Source organism: Benincasa hispida, chromosome 3, assembly GCF_009727055.1.
Source record: "Benincasa hispida cultivar B227 chromosome 3, ASM972705v1, whole genome shotgun sequence".
NCBI classification, from domain to species: Eukaryota; Viridiplantae; Streptophyta; class Magnoliopsida; order Cucurbitales; family Cucurbitaceae; genus Benincasa; species Benincasa hispida.
The window spans coordinates 48,192,749-48,209,714 of record NC_052351.1 but is presented as its reverse complement, the minus strand read 5'-3'; the positions used below and the strand labels follow the sequence as shown (position 1 = coordinate 48,209,714).

Genomic DNA, 16,966 nt, shown 5'->3' with positions numbered 1-16,966 from the left:
AAGAAGAAGAAGAAGAAGAAAACTTACTAGAAATTGTCCAGGGTTTTTTTTTCTCTTTTAAAATCCGGTTTTAAAAAGATTAAACTAACTTAAATTTAAGTTTTAAAAAAATGAAATTGCTAAATAAAAACTTACTTGAAAATTTCTAGTAAGGTTTTTTTAATTAGATTTTTTTAAAAAATAATTAAATAAACTTAAGAAGTTGTACTAAAAAATAATAAATAAACTAACTTAAGTTCCGTACTAAAAAAAAACAAACTAACTTAAATTTAAGTTAATAAAAAGAAAATTTAAAAAATAAAAAAGAAAATTACCAGGCGCAAGCATTTTACCGGGAATTTTCCGTAAAGATCTTACCAGAAAATTCTCTAAAAAGGTTTTTTTTTTTTTTTTTTTTTGGTAATTTTAAGTTAGTTGGAAAAAAAAAACTTAAAAGACTTACGGGAATTCTTATAAAGGAAAGTGTAATAAAAAATAATAATTTTTTAGTTTAAAAAACTTATCAGGAAATTACCGTAAGAATCTTATCAGGAAATTTTCTAGATTTTTTTTTAACTTTAATTTTTATTTTATTTTAAGCCAATTCCTTTAAAAAAAAAATACTTAAAATTTTTTTTAGCCAAATTGATTTTTTAAAACTTAAACTTAAACATCAAGGAACAAAAATGAAACTCAATAAATCAATAAATTTCAAATTAAACTCAAAAGTCAATATGAAAAACACAAATATTTTTAAATCTAGTAATCAAATGAAAATATTCCAAACATGTGAGACTAAAAACGTTTTTTCTTTTGATAGTATGTGAGAGTAGAAAAATTGAAGTATTATGTAACTATTAAAAATGTATTGTCTTAAATATATATATATATATATATATATATAGGGAAATCAAGTATGACATGTGGTTGGCAGTGGTAGTTTGATTTGGTCGTGGGTTTACTTCAAAATAAAAATGAAGAAAAAACAGAGGTGTATTGATTGGCTGCGAGTAATAAAAGCTACATACAACGGCCGTTACCTAACTCCTTCACCCGCACCAATCAGCGAGCGACAAGTAGGACAATGATATTTCCAAGTTCCAAGTTGGACCATTCACCGTATTCGGTAACAGACACTCACACGTTTCTTCTTTCCGGTTACTGGACTTCTCTTTGCCTATGTTTTTATTTTGTCGTTTTCCTGATGGTGAGTAATTTACTTGAATACCCTTTTGAGCAAGTTTTCTAATGTTTTTTCCTCAAGTAAATGAAGTGGTGACTTCAACTACCTTAGTCCACCCAAAATTCTATGGCCTACATGGTTTTGGAGCTAGAGAAGAGATGGCCATGGCGGCCGGAATGGAGATGACTTTTTTGTCCTTATTTCTTTCTAGACCTCTAATTCAATCTTTAATTAAGCAAATTTTTCTATTTAATTTTGCATAGATTGAGACAAAAATTCTTCACTAACAATTTATAGATTCGAGTTCTATGCTTTTCGTTCGATTTTTTAGACAAAAAATACAATTAGCTTGTTCAATCAAACTGGCTCTTTGTTATTAGTGTTATTAGGCTAAATTATAAGAAAAAAATACTCATAAAATTTCGAAGTAGGATTTAATGATATCCTCAAACTTTGAAAGTTTCATTTTATTTTAAAATTTTATTATGAAAAATATCATTGGAGAGTTTTTTTTTTTTTTTTTTTGTTAAAATTGAAATGAGGACTAATGTATACGAATTGAAAGACGTGTAACATCATTTATAATAACACTCAAATAAACAAGTATGGCATTTAACGCGTAAAAATTGATAACGTAAATGATTTTAATAATAGATTTTGAGAATAAATGAATAGTAATAATACTTCATATTTTTTGCACACTTATAGCATGTCAATTTTCATCCTTTATTTTAATGAAAATTTCTTTTAAAAAAACAATTTCAAAATTCAAGGATATTCTTTTTAACAAACTTGAAGCTTCAATGCTTAGAATGAAACTCTTCCAAGTTTAGAAGACCAATTGAAAGACACCCTAAAATTCATGATTTTTTTTTAATAATTTAATAGTCATTGCAGGCATTGTCATTATTATTCTTATTATTTAATTTTCTAAAGGGGATAGGGTATTTAGCCCATATCTAAGACATCAAGACTTAGGTAGGATTTATAAAAACGTTCAACTACTTCAATTTCAAAATTAAAATTATCATGTTTTGAAGTAGTGATTTTGGAAATGGCCAGTGCTTTGTGAGAAAGCACTCCTATAGTATGGTGCCTCTGACCTAAGTACTAAACTAGGAAGCATTTTAATGCAAAACCAAACATCAAAGTCTTTCTTTTCTCTATTTTTTTTCTTTTTCTTTTTATTAATTACTTGAAGAGGCACAAGGGAGCTCAAACATGGAATATATCATCTAACGAGATACAAGTGAGCTCAAACATCTATAATTTTAAGCAATCTCTTACGACACATTGAACAAGTTCAGAGAGCTAATCACTTTTTATATTCAAAATCCAAAGCACGTTTTGATTTTATGTTCTGAAACACGATTTTCATACTATAAATGATTATGAATGATTAAAAACATGTTTTAGAATGACCTGATCGCAATTGGAGTGATTTTAACCCTTATAAAATCACTCTCAAACATATTCTAATTTTTGCATAGGAGAAACATAAAATCCAGCAGCCTCAAATGTCAAACTCTGCTTTCTTTCTTTCTTTTTTCCCTCTTCATCTCACATTATTATTTATTCCCCTAATCCAAGTTCAACGAGGCTAAATATGCCAGCACACAACACGAGGATTAAAAGCAAAAGAACTTTAACTCCCAATTCAATCAAAGCATCATCAACAATAATTCCAAGTTCCAATTCAAGCAAGTCGACATCAAAAATTCAAATTGAACAGCTACAAACAAAGCATCTCAATTATTTACTCGACAATGCAACAGCCAATCATATATATGCACATACCAATGTACATGTTTACACAGACCATCCATGGACAAAGATTGTATCAAATCAGATTCATAAACAGACAGAAGGGCAAAGAAAAAGTCATTTCCTTACCCATTTTCATTCATACACAATATGTAGATCCCTCCATCATGTTTGGTGTGCAAATTCAGGCGTCGGCAAGCGAAGATGCAGTTCCAACAGATAATAATATAGTGTTGTCACCACGAGGTCCGCCCGGACATGCGTGTATTGCTTTGCAAATATCTGTTTGCTCCAGAATTTTCTCCGAGTTGGCAAGGATCAGAGGCCCATATTCAAATACCAATTTCTTGCACTGCTCAATGACAAAAAATGTCACAACATCAAGATAACATATGCATCATTGATTGTCCCACGTCAATTATGTAATGGGTTCTGTGACATTGTTAGTCATGTGATGGGTTGTGAGATATTGTACGTATGAATGGGAGAGAGAATCACAGTGATTGAGCTAGTTTTTGGGTTGGGAAAAAAGAATCAACTAACAATAACCAAAAAAAAAGTACTGTAAAGCTGGTGGTAAAGACTTGGGGATATTTAGAAATAATATCGGCAGTCCTAGGTTCAAGCCTTCAAGTGGAAGTTTAGTAATTTAAAATAGATTAAATTACAAGTTTAATCCATGAAATTTCGTACATATGTTAATAGGACTCTAAACTTTTAAAAGAATCTAATAGATTCCTAAACTTTCATTGGGCCTATTATGTCTCTAAACTCTAAAAACGTCAAATAGGTTCATGAACTAATCTTGTGTCTAATAAGATATTAAACAATTAAATTTGTGTCAATTTTAGAAATGCCAAATACGTCAATTGACCTATTAGACACACAACTTATTAGCAAGGTTTACTATGTTGATCTGCCCCTTACATCGATATCATACCCGTGGATAAGAGAAGATATTGATGAAAATGTTGACATGTCAACGAAAATTTAATACCCTACTTATTAGACAAAATAAAAAGTTTAGGGCTTATTTGACACTTTTTTCAAAGTTGAAGGATCTATTAAATGCGAAATTAAAAGCTCAGGATTTATTAGATATTTTTTGAGGTTTAAAGATCTACTTGAAACCAATCAAAAAGTTCAAGAACTAAACTTATAATATAACCTTATTTAAGGTAGAACCCTTTTTATCTCCTGAAGTTAGTTTAGGGGTGGTCAAGATCTCTCAGAAGCAGTATATTTAAAAAATGTGCCTGGGCAACCCACTGAGGTGGCCTTGAGTCAAAGAAGCAAGACGCCTTCATCAAGGTACATGCCTAAGCGCCATGGAGTTCTTTCTTATCTTGTTTTATGATTCGTTTTCTAAAGATAGTAGAAGTATCCGTCCCATGTCCTCCTTTTTCTAAATAATATTTTAGGAAACCTCTAATTTCTACCTTTTCCCCAAAAAACCTTGTATAGTTAAAAAGGAAAATAATTTGCATTTCTCAATCATATACGTCATTTATAAAATAAACAATAACAAAAAGAAATAAAAGAATGTCATTTTTCACCTTGCCCCTAAACTCAAAGCATTAGTGCACCTCACGGTTTAGACAACTGATACGAAACGAATGGTATAAAGTATTAGAGGGTTATTAAGGTCATATTAATACTTAGTTACTTGGACCCTCCCAATCTCCTGAGATCACTCTCAAGCCCTAATCCACTCACCGAAATAATCTCACCTTCCTCCTTCCTTACTTACTGGATATATAACCAAACTTCCCTAACAAAGTACTTAGTTAATGAATAATATGACCTTAATATCCCTCTAATACCATTCCTATCAAAAACACTGCCCACTGCTCAGCACTGCTCACAGCCCACAAGGTTACTGAGGGTGGTCACGAAGTACATCTCCGGCATGGGGCCCAGACTCAAGACTGGATATAGGAGGAATAGAACCTTTTTTTTTATACATAAATGTAAAAGAGACTCGATATTTTAGTTGACTTATGAACTTCAAATAGACAAAGATGGGGAATTGACAGACATGAATCATCATATTTGCTTTTTACTCTTTTCAAACAGCAAAACCAGAAAAATATATGTCAACAGGTAATGGAAGTATTGACATCCAAATTTTCCGTACCTCTTTCACGCGGTACCCAAAAGAGTCACACATATTCAAAAGCGTCTGAAGTATCTCTATCTGATAGACAGAAAGCAAAGAAGCAGGATGTCAAGAAAGTTCAGAACACAAGACATCATCTAATCATGCATCATATCCCTCCATTAAATGATAAACTTTAGTTCATAGCCAAGAGAATGCAACAAATTCACAAACATAACATATTTTAAGAAACTACCGAGAGATATATGTTTCTTAGCAACCATACAATGTAGCAGGTTTTGATACTATCAAGAATACTGAATGGTTTGGCAAGCAGGCTCGTCCATACTTCTAAGTTCATAGCTAAAAGTCGTTCAATTTTCTTCAAGTCAGCACTCCCATAAAATGGTAAAGGCCACACAAGACACCAACATCCTAGGTCAACCATTCAGAATGGCAGGATAGCACTGTGTTCTCTCCTTTCAGCCTTCTTGAATTTTTAATCTGTCCATTTCTTACTGACCACACTACATATCTTCTAACATCTGTATAATTTGAACGTCATCTCATACATCTTAGTTTTCACATTAATCCCACCCACATGATATTTTGTTAATTTCACTTGCTAATTCACTACCCTCGTGCATATATTACAAATACTATTTTCAATTAAAAAAGTTTCATATATGTCTCCATCTATGTTGCTTTTCCCTATCTATGTAATTTTTTTATTCCTTAATATAATTGATTCCTATTGACCAAAAGTAGACACCATAATAGACGTTCCGTACAAAATAACTAGCAGAGTGTGCAATATCAAACCTGTGTGTCAGGATCTTTCAACTTATCCAATATTTTTGAAATAGTCTGATGACAGAATTCACAGTTATGGTCCTGAATCTGCGAGGAGATTATAGTAACTTGCTCACAGAAGCGGGCTGATTGGCAGATGCTAGCAGGTTCAATTGAGGAAATCTCTGAGAAGAAGAGAGGAACATAGCTATCCACCAGACCGATGCACTAAGTTGATTCAAAGATGATATAATATTAATAACAGCAAATTATATTCTCTCTATCCCTTCAATTCAGACAAGAATGAAAGATATAAATACAAATAGAATTGACTAGAAGGTTTCTTCATTTTAGAAGGGAAATAATTATCTATCATTTCAAAAGCACACTCATGAAGATTTGTGTAATGAAAAAGTAATAAAGGCAATGAGCATTATACCTCCTCCTTGAACACGCCTGCCGCACCGCATGTTTGCCGGAGAATATCAATAATCTCACTCTGAGTCTGGTTATCTGCAAAATATTCAACGGCCTGACTGACCAAGCTCTCACAAAGTTTACATATCTTTGCGTTGCTGGAAGCTTCAGATAAAGACTCAACGTCCTTCGCTTGCTCCAGGTAGCTTAACCCAGAATCTGAAAAGGCAGCAATGGTAACTTCTCTGATGCGATAAAACATCATTCAAAGCAGAAGATTGAATGCCTTTTCAAAATGAAAATCATCTTCACACAACGCTTGTATTTGTTGGAATTCTTAAAGACTGAGTAATAGAAAAAGGACTGAACAAAATCAGGATAAATAACCAAAACCATTGAATTTTAATTCTAGTAAATATATCATTTAGTCTCTTGTGTTTAAACCATTATATAATTTCATTCCAAAGCTTTTAAAAGCTTCATTTTTTAGAAAAACTGAAATTAATTAAAACCGAAGAGCAACCCAACAACCATACAACAACCCCTCTCGAGGATGAGGGATAGGACAAAGGGAGGAAAGAACTCTCACCAAAAAAAGTAATTCCCAAAAGAAGAAGCCAAAGCCAAAGCTTCAATTTCATCCTTTAGGAATTTTTTTTCCCAATCAAATATTTACAATCACATTTAAATTTATGGACAAAATGATATGACTAATAATACAGACTTTGTCCATTGAGTTAGAAATTCTCGATTTTAATTTGATGAAATAGACATATCCACCAAAGTAAATCAAAAGCTTACTCACTTCTTGTGATTTGACCACGTAGTAAAGACCTTTACCCACCCCTAAATGACTTCTTGTTATTACATAAATTTTCAATCCATTAAACATCATACCCAAAAGATCCTTTATTTTCCTCATTTTGCACAACAAATTTCTCTCAATAATTAGCAACCAGGATGACTTGCTACGATAAAATTGAGGTTTCTAAAAGATCAGAGCCGAAACTGAAACATAACCTTTGCCAGTCTTAAACAACCAGAAACATTGAAAGTAAGCAAAAAAGAATTACCAAATGATGCCAAGTTTCTAGCATCACAATCCCAAGCAGCACCCACCACAAGAAGGAAAACAATTCCAAACCTCAAATCCATAGTGCCTGATGCCTGTAAAGACAACGGAAAAATTAACCAAAAGTATGCATATATAGCGTTTTCTAAGTCAACGTTTATCGATTCAACCACAGCATGAACTCTGCTGAAATTACAAATATATGCAGAGGTTAAAATTAAGAGAAGCAGAGAAAGGGAGGGGAGCAAACAAAAAAACCCTAGAAAATATCTTTGAGAAGAAATTGATTATCGGAAATTTGAACCGCAGATGATTGCTAAATCTTCTTCTTGTTCACACGGATTCACAGCGTTACAGGATAAAGAAATGTGGATTATCAATAAAATACGAATCAAATTGAAGAGAAATTCATACCTTCGTTTAGACAGCCAGGCTATGGGTTCTCCCTTCTTCGGAGGCGTCCGAAGGAGACGATAGAATTGATTCCTCTTTTACTGTTGGGTTGAAAATTGGAACCTACAATTTCAATTTCCCTCTTTACAATATCTAATTTATAGTTTCAAATTCTTCTATTACATTTCTAATATCTAACTGAATTAATGTAATGGGGATGAAAATATGGATAAAATGTTGATATTGATTATATATGAAAAAATTATAAAAATATCAAATTCAGAAAAAAAAAATTAATTAATAATTTACGCTTTTTAAATAAATTAATATGTTTATTATTTTTGTTAAATTTATATTATTGTTGTTTATTTTTTATGTTTAGGGGATTTTTTAACTATAAAATAGAAATGTTGATTAATTACTCATGTAGTTGTGGTTATGGAACTCATGGAAATGTAGATGCAAATTTGACATATTGAATATATATATATATAAAGCATGTTCCAATCTCCACTTTCATTTGTTAAATTAATTTTTTTTTTTTAAAAAAAAAAAATCATATATTTTGACTATATTCATCTAGTTCAAAATTAAGGCATATATTTTCGGCTAAGAAGTTTGAATTCTTCTACGTAATTGATAAACTAAAAAAATCTAACTCCAACCTCATAAATACATGTTCATTGCAAGTTTTAAGGAAGAAGATAGAACTTCCTATCATGATCTATATATATTGGGCTAAACCTAAGTTGCTTCAATCATTTTCCTTTTCGAATATGACTTAGAGGTTGGATCGTGCCTAAACAAGAGAACCAGTTAAGGAAGGTTGGCCGAGGCAAGCTTTTTGGGCCTAATGGCTTTATTGCATCCAGCGGTGGGCATGCTTTAGAGAAAGGGAAAATTGGTTGACATCATCTTCGACCTTCGAGGTCAAGGCAGGGCTTTCAAGCCATATGACCCAAACGCCTCTTTCACACTCCAACTTTGCCTAGCCTAGGCCTATTTACTACCTGTCTATAGTTTGTTTGGAATTAGGCAACTTTCCTTACTTTACCTTTTAACATTGTCTTCCTCTTTTGATCTTTCTCGAATTGGAATTAAGAAAGGGCCATCAAGATAGAAGAAAAGAGTGAGGGGTCTGCAAAAAGTCGATCTCGTAAAACATGGGTTGTCCTCGCCCTCCAAGGCTAAGGAGGCCATTTGGGTTAGTTGGCCGAGTTGTAGCTTTTTCTATACTTTTTCTTGGGATCTTGTTTGGGCCTTCAAGCCTGTCTGTTCTAAGTTTATATAGGGTTTGACTATAATTATCCCAATATTAACCTCAGTGTTATTTCATTTTTGGGTTTTTTTCTTAAATCTAAAATTGCCCATAACAAAATTGCCTAACTTACTCTATAAATTAGCCCAAGACAACCAAATTTATAGAGTAACTTTCTAACCATTGAGGATGGTTTTTTGGGTAAAATTTTAATTTTCACCTTTGAACTTCAGAGATTGTATTGATTTAAACCTCAAACTAATAATTGTATGAATTTAAACCCTGAACTCTCATAAGTGATCGATTAACACCCTTTATCAGACTTGGTTTAAAAAAATGTTGTGTGAAACACGTAGTCATTTTAATTAAACTTCTACATTGTTATGAGTGAACAATTTAGAACCTTTATTATTATTACATTTAAAAATTGTCCACGCATTTAATTCTTACAAGTGTGTAGAATTCTATAAGTGTCAGAATAATTAAAAAAAAATCATTAGATTCTTAATTAAAAATCTAAATTAATTCACTTGTAAAAATTTAAGGATTTATAAGATAAAATTATAAGTATCAAAATATAATATAATGAACGTTGTAAATTGATACATTTTACAATAGATCAAGATTTAAATCGATAATTTTGAAGTTTAAATTGATAGAACCAAATGGGATAAATACCTTTCAACCCATACTTTCCATGAACCCACTACTCCAAAATTTCTCCCTTTGCTCTAACTTTTCACCAAAGTGTGATTTTTTTTTTTCCTTCTTCTTTTACTCGTTGGCAATTTTTCTCATAGTACGTTGCTTAACTTCTATTTTACAACACACTGACATGTCACATTCTCGTCTTGATTTTAATAGAAAAGTTAGAAGAATGGTTATTTTGAAGCAAATTTAAGGACTCATAGTTAAAATGAAACTTCTAAAGGAATGAGGAATATAGTGAAATTACCGTATCACTCATGATATATATACTAATTTGGGCACCCGTTTCAAATACATATCCCATTTTTGCACAATAGGATTATGAAAATCCACGAGAAGCAATCAGTCGTGTTGTCTGCGCCAACTGCCATTTAGCTAATAAGCCCGTGGATATCGAGGTTCCACAAGCGGTACTTCCTGATACTGTATTTGAAGCAATTGTTCCAATTCCTTATCATGTGCAACTGAAACAAGTTCTTGCGAATGGTAAAAAGGGCGGTTTGAATGTGGGGGCTGTTCTTATTTTACCCGAAGGGTTTGAATTAGCCCCCCTCCCCCCGATCATATTTCTCCCGAGATAAAAGAAAAGATGGGCAATCTATCTTTTCAGAGCTATCGTCCCACTAAAAAAAAATATTCTTGTGATAGGGCTTGTTCCTAGTCAGAAATATAGTGAAATCACCTTTCCTATTCTTTCCCTGGACCCTGCGACTAAGAAAGATGTTCACTTCTTAAAATATCCCATATACGTAGGCGGGAACAGGGGAAGGGGTCAGATTTATCCCGACGGGAGTAAAAGTAATAATAATGTTTATAATGCTACAGTAGCAGGTATAGTAAGCAAAATAATACGAAAAGAATATGATGCAATTCGAAGGATTTTTCTGTCTTTCATTATTCTATCGAATTTTTTTTATTTGTGATTTCTATTTATGAATCGTTCATTCTAATCACCATTCCCATATAATTCTATATACAAATTCTTTTATTTAAAATTGAATTGCATTTTTTTTATTTATTTAAATAATATACATAAATTTGAAAATTTGAATATATAGTTATATTAGTTACATTATAGAATATCAAATGAAATAGTGATTAGTAGTGATTAGTAGTGATTAGAAGAAACGTCTAAAAAATAAAAAATATTCGAAAATAAAAAAAAATATTTAAATAATACGAAGGCTAGTACCCTTCAGGAAGTGATTGGTCTGCCATATGCTATAAATGGGACTAAACTCCATTTCTCATTCTTTCACTCATCGATTCACTTATTGTTTAGATTAGGTTAGGTAGGTGGTAACAAAATATGGATAAATAGCAATACCTATGACAGGTATAAGGATAGAGATCGCAACAAACAACTCTCGTGGGCCCGAATCAAAAAAATAAGAATTTTGAGCATTAAAAAGCTTGTATCCATAGAACATCTGGCGTAACATAGATAATAAATAAATGGGAGTTAATATCATTCCAATTGCCATTACCAAAGTAATTAGTATTTTTGTCATGAAAAGATATTTTTGGCTGGTAATTATTCCAAAAAAGACTATTAATTCTACAACAAAACCACTCATACCGGGCAATGCAAGGGAAGCCATCGATAAGATAGTGAAAGTCGTGAAGATTTTTGGAATTGGGATAGCCAGTCCTCCCATTTCATCGAGATAAACCAGACGTATTCTATCATAACTTGTTCCCGCCAAGAAAAAAAGCGCAGCGCCAATAAATCCATGAGAGATTATTTGTAAAATAGCTCCATTCAGTCACGTATCGCTTATAGAACCAATGCCTATAATTATGAAACCCATATGAGAGACGGAGGAATAAGCTATTCTTTTTTTTTAATTGTTGAAGCTGCATAGATTATTTGAATTATGCCTACTATGATCAACGAGGGTGAAAAGATAGAATGGGTTAGTTTAATTGTATGATTAAAATTTATCTCAAAATAACATGCACTCAATCTCTTGCAGGTGGAAGGTTCAAATCTCCATACTTCAAGTGTTTTTATTAAAAAAAAAAAAAACCTTAAATTAATTTAGAGTCTCATCACTTCATAGAAACAATATATATTTAATATTTTTTTTTACAAGAATCACAAATGTAAATGGTGGAAATTCACACTTTTGATCCTTATCAAGTTGGCATAATTTGTATTATTGACTTATGCAACGTTGGCCATCTTCGAAGTATGCTTGGTAAAAAAAATAAATTAAAAGGTCGACGATAATAAGATTTCTTTATAAATTATTTATGCATCAATTATAATCGTCAATCGTCAATTTTATTAATCAAGAAGTCTACACACGTATAAGTATCAATACGAGATAATTTTCAAATGTAATCTTAATAAAATGTCTAAATTGATTCACTTGTAATGATTTAAAATTTTAATTGAAACAATTACATGCTTTGCACTATATTTTTCAAACTAAGTATGAAGGATGGTGCTAATGGATACTAAACGAAAATTTCACTTTTAAATTAATACAACTATTAATCAAGGTTTAAATTTATATAAATCTAAAATTTAGGGGATAAATTGATATACATAAGAAAAAGAAAAAGAAAAAACTTTTCGAAAGTAACTTTCATATTATACGTGCACCTTTGGGAAATCACTCTCAATTTAAAAAAAACACGACTCTCAATTTGAAAATAGACACGACTGCATAAAGTCTTTCATTTGTTTAGACTAACTGGAGGTCTTGTATGTCTTTTACCCTACTCAACTTGGACATATACTATTTGGGGCAATTAATTCTTGGCAAAATGGAGAAACCCTCATTAACAACTCCTTCAAGGCAAAGGATAATCTTTAGGGGTAACAAGAAATCTAAGAATCTAATTGGCTGACAATTTGAGATCCACAAATATATATTTGATTAATAACTTGAATACTATTTGTATAAACCATACTTTTACGTTTTTTAATTTTGAATTTTTAAAGTGTAACATTATATTTAAAACTACAATATGTGATGTTATAAACTCAATTTATTTTTTTAAAATTAAAATATGTATTGTAAAATATATAATATTATTAGCTATATTTATAGTCCGTTGTTCAAATCCTCATCTCTAATTGTTTCACTAACGTATACCTAATTTAAATAGTTAAGACATTATACAAGCAAATGTTCGAAACTTAACCCCACATTGTCAACCTTAATAAAGCCATAGCTGGGATAAACAATTACCATTTCCAGCAAAAATACAAGTTAGAATTGGACAAATATTTATCCATTCAACAAAGCTGAAATGGTTAGGAACTCTAAGACTGCATTTCTGTTGTGAACTTTGCACTAGGCTAACAATCTTTGAACAACACGTACAAATTATATAAGGTAAAGCCATCTAGAAACTATCCAAAATATAAACACCATCTTAAAGTAGAGACCTAACAAGGGGAAGGAAGATACAAGAGAAGCCACTTAGAGGCCATCAATGGATGATGATCTTGATATTAGTTAAACTAAACTAATTGGTTACTTCTTACCGACTGCAGGTTTCTTCTTCTTCTTACTTTGTTTCGCCAGCAGCAGAGTAAACCGAGTGAATCCTGACTTCTTTCTTTTTCCAAAAATCTGCTTCTGGCTAATATCTTTTTCAACCTTCTTAAAAGAGGATGCATCACCACTTTGTTTGCTGAGCATTTGACCAAGTGACATCTTTCTTCTAACTGAGCTTTTCTCAGGGAGAGTTACTGTGTCAAATTCTTCGGGAGGTAGTAACTTTCGGCTTAGTATTTGTCCTATCGAAAGAGTTGGCTTCAAGACAGGTGTTGGTCCATCACTGATCATGTTCACTCCATTTACATCAAGTAGCCTAGAATCTCTTTTCAAGTGAGAAGGGTAAGCATTCTTAAACTTGGTAGGGCTTTGAACGGTACGCCTTTTCTGACCGTGATCTGACCTCCATTTACGAAGCGCTTCTTCGACTGCAAGCTTTCCCTGATTTGCATCATCCACCCTGCTCAGAGCAGCTTCCAATGCACTTTTACTTGTTTTGAGTTCTTCAGATGCTTTCTCTGCCTGATTTAAGATGTCCATTTTTGATGTGTTCACGGCATCAACTAGTTGCATGATGTCTATAACTCTCTTTCTGCATCGTTCTTTAGCTTCACTAGCTTTAAGAGTAAGAGTAGAATATTCCTCCCACGAAAGAGTTACACTTTCACCTCCATGAGTTAGTGAGGAATCACTCGATGGACTTCCATGCTTGGTTAAGATCATGATCTCAGAGAGAGCAACAGCTTCTGCTGCTCTAGCAGCTTCCTTCATTTTTCTGGCTGCAACCAACTTGACTTGAGCTGTTTTTAGCATGGCCTTGTTCTGTTCAATCTCAAATTCCATTCTCAAAGCTTCTAGTCTGGCTGCTTCCTTCATTTTCTTAAACCTTTCTGCCTCAGAACTTAATTCTTGTAGCTCCTTTGAAATCTCTAAGGGGTTATCCGGAAAACCTTTTGCCTCAGCATCTTTTACCACTTGTAACTTCAGTTTTGTTTGGTTTAGCTCTTCCTCAAGAGTCGATATATTGGACGAATTCTGGGCTAACCTCTCTCGAGTTTTCTCAAGTCCAGTTCTTTCTTTCTCTAATTTTTTGTTAAAAGATTCAACAGAAGCTCGAATATCAGCAATATCACTAGTGGTCCTAGTAAGATTTAGCTTGGCCTGTTCCAATTCCATAAGAATTAAACCAGGTACTGGAGGGGAGATTTGCACATTCTGACCTTGACTGTCAGTAGGTCCAAGGTTTTCCTTATCTGCTTCTTTAGCAGCAGTTGCATTTATATCATCTCTCTTCGTGGCCCAAGTCATACTGACTTCAAATGCTTCTTTCTGCAGCTTCAGTTTCAAATCTTCCACAATCCTCTTGGTTGCTTCAAGTTCTTTTAATACTTCCAGGGTCTCCCTTTCTTTGACAATCAATTCACTCTCCATGCTCATTGCTTCCTTCTCCAGTATTGTAACATCGATGTCAACCTCATCTTTATCATGCTATTGATGAAGAAGGGGAGAGAAAGAGAGGAAAAAATAAACATACCGGATTAATGGAAAGACATGGTACAAACTTAATTCTAAATCAGTCTGCGCTGGATGTCCATATAGACCATACATTATACAATATAGGAATATAATACAAATAAAAACCAGCTAATCAGACTGTCTATGATTCTTGAGAGAAGCACAAAGCTATTTTCTGAGTAATAACAAACATAATGACAAATCTTTTACAACCGTTTCAGGGACTCCATAATCTGCATGGAGATGTTGCACACTCCATTTCCAGGCACAAAGAACATTAAGGGGGTGTTTGGGGTGCAGATTTAGAATCAAGCCTGTCAATGTAAAGCTTGGGAGAAACAGTGGAGAGTTTAAGAAGCCCTGGTTTGAAAGACCTAGTTTGAGGAATTCTAAGGTAAACTATTTGTGATTTGAGGGAGCAGATTTTGGGTACTGCAGAATCTTATAGGTTTGTCCAACAAACTCAAGGCTTGACAAATGCACGAGGCAAACATGGGTTTGATATCTTAAGTCAATATCAAACCACCAAAACCCAAACTCTCACCTCAAACACCCCTAAGAGTATGTGTTTGGTATCCTAGGCCTTGCAATGTTGAGCATGGAGGTTTGGCCTCTTGGGCCTGAAAATGTTAAACTTGGAGGGATTCTTAAAACTTAGGTTTAGGAAACCTATGCTTTTGAGTCTAGGTTGAGGAAGCCTAGGTTTAAGAAAATGATGTGTGATGTGAATTAGGGGAGAGTAAGTTTGGGAAACAATTGGAACTTATGAATTTATCCAACAGACTCCAAGCTTGACAAACCCAAGGGGCAAGGAACGAGCCAGTAAACTTTACAGGATGTAGAGTCATTGATCATTTCCAGGAACGAGAAGTAAGCTTTACAGATTTCTCAATGGTGGAAAAAAGAGCAGAAAGAGAAGTATCTAGAGTCATTGAAAATCACTCAAAGGTATCTAAGATATTCATATAGGAACACAATGCAATCTGCTTTTGCACAGCATGCAAAGAGCAAATGGCAAATTGAAAATATCTCCAACAGCTAAATTTGAAAACAACTCGAACTTGAAATCAGGCCTATAGTTTTACCCTATCTACATCTCAAATAAATACCTCCAAGATACAACAACAAAAGAAAACAAGAACGGTCACTATACATAACAGTGCCAAAATTTGAAGAAATATTTCAAACACAAGCTGAAAATATCAAAACCATCTATTTAACTAAAGAATGAAAATTCCAAAATAAACATCATTTTCCCCAAATAAAATCCACGTTCAGGGATGGGAGGAAGTAACCTCGGGTTCAGATAGCTGGCTGTGACTTTGACTGTGACTGTGACTGTGACTGTGACTGTGAGAGGGTTTCCAAAAGCCGCTTCCACCAAACCTACTGACGGCCTCTTTCACCGACTCGAAGGGCGCGGAAGTATCAATCTCCGCCCTAACGCCACCGCCACCGGATTTCCCCATTCCAGTTCCGGAACCGAGAATCTCGCATGAAACTGTGAGTCGAATTGTTGTCCTGCTGCAAAAACTAGCTGAACGACAGCAAACGTCCTTTTAGGGATTGAGTAAAAACTTCAAAAAAGGGACAAGAACATAGGAAGTGAAATTGAAAGCAGATCTTGAAACTCTTGGAATAATGAGAAATGAAGACGAAGAAACGGAGAAAGGAACAACAATGGCGTTTGATTCGATGGATGAAGAAGATGGAAATCAAGAGAAGCAACAGAGAAGCAGGTAGAGATAAGAAAACGTACAGTGCAGTGTATTGCAGTGTTTTGTTAGAGACAAACGAGAGAGGGAAAATGAATTTTTATTTATTTTTTTATTTTTTTAGGTTAAATTACAAAATTTGGAAATTTGGTATATTTTTTAGTAAATTTAAAAAAAAAAAAAAACCGACAACAACAAAAGATAAATTAAAGGTTGGTTGTGATCAGTGAGATGTGATATCTTAGTTCATGTATCTCTATTTGAGCGCAAAGTTAAGTTCATATCAAGTATTTGTTGCAGTTTTTTAAACTTAATTAATCTATCTTTATTGTTATTATTTTTGTTTTGAAATTATTTGAATAAAACATGGATTGCAAATTTTTTCTTTTATTTTTTAAGTTTTTTTCTTTTTTCTTTTTTTAATTAATGAACAACAATTAATCAACTATGTCTTTTTTATAAAAATATAGTTAAATAAGATTGGAAACCAAGAAGAAACCAAAACTTTTTATTCATAATTTTTTTCCATGAATTTTATCATCAACTTGATCTTCTTC

General features: G+C 32.9%; 2 protein-coding genes across 2 annotated transcripts; both read right to left on the bottom strand.

Annotated features, from left to right (window-relative positions):
* Nucleotides 1-2,818: 2,818 nt before the first annotated feature.
* Nucleotides 2,819-7,880, bottom strand: LOC120073743 (proactivator polypeptide-like 1). Its single transcript, XM_039026565.1, has 6 exons — nucleotides 7,720-7,880; nucleotides 7,307-7,400; nucleotides 6,256-6,452; nucleotides 5,847-6,044; nucleotides 5,064-5,123; nucleotides 2,819-3,278 (listed from the first exon to the last, which is right to left on the bottom strand). Exons 2-6 carry the CDS (start codon nucleotides 7,386-7,388, stop codon nucleotides 3,111-3,113), a joined length of 705 nt encoding a protein of 234 aa, XP_038882493.1. The 5' UTR covers nucleotides 7,389-7,400; nucleotides 7,720-7,880; the 3' UTR covers nucleotides 2,819-3,110.
* A 4,941-nt stretch (nucleotides 7,881-12,821) lies between these two features.
* Nucleotides 12,822-16,447, bottom strand: LOC120074280 (WEB family protein At2g38370-like). Its single transcript, XM_039027357.1, has 2 exons — nucleotides 15,990-16,447; nucleotides 12,822-14,667 (listed from the first exon to the last, which is right to left on the bottom strand). The coding sequence occupies exons 1-2, from the start codon at nucleotides 16,161-16,163 to the stop codon at nucleotides 13,156-13,158; spliced, it is 1,686 nt and encodes a 561-aa protein (XP_038883285.1). The 5' UTR covers nucleotides 16,164-16,447; the 3' UTR covers nucleotides 12,822-13,155.
* Nucleotides 16,448-16,966: the final 519 nt, after the last annotated feature.

What these genes read in the sequence shown, in the direction of transcription:
- LOC120073743 (XM_039026565.1), bottom strand. Translation starts at nt 7,388, where the DNA reads ATGGATTTGAGGTTTGGAATTGTTTTCCTTCTTGTGGTGGGTGCTGCT. An exon ending in CAGGCGTGTTCAAGGAGGAG is followed by an intron (nt 6,045 to 6,255) that starts GTATAATGCTCA and finishes GAATCAACTTAG; the next exon opens with TGCATCGGTCTGGTGGATAG. An exon ending in TGAAAGATCCTGACACACAG is followed by an intron (nt 5,124 to 5,846) that starts GTTTGATATTGC and finishes TCTGTCTATCAG; the next exon opens with ATAGAGATACTTCAGACGCT.
- LOC120074280 (XM_039027357.1), bottom strand. Translation starts at nt 16,163, where the DNA reads ATGGGGAAATCCGGTGGCGGTGGCGTTAGGGCGGAGATTGATACTTCC. An exon ending in GCCAGCTATCTGAACCCGAG is followed by an intron (nt 14,668 to 15,989) that starts GTTACTTCCTCC and finishes CTTCATCAATAG; the next exon opens with CATGATAAAGATGAGGTTGA.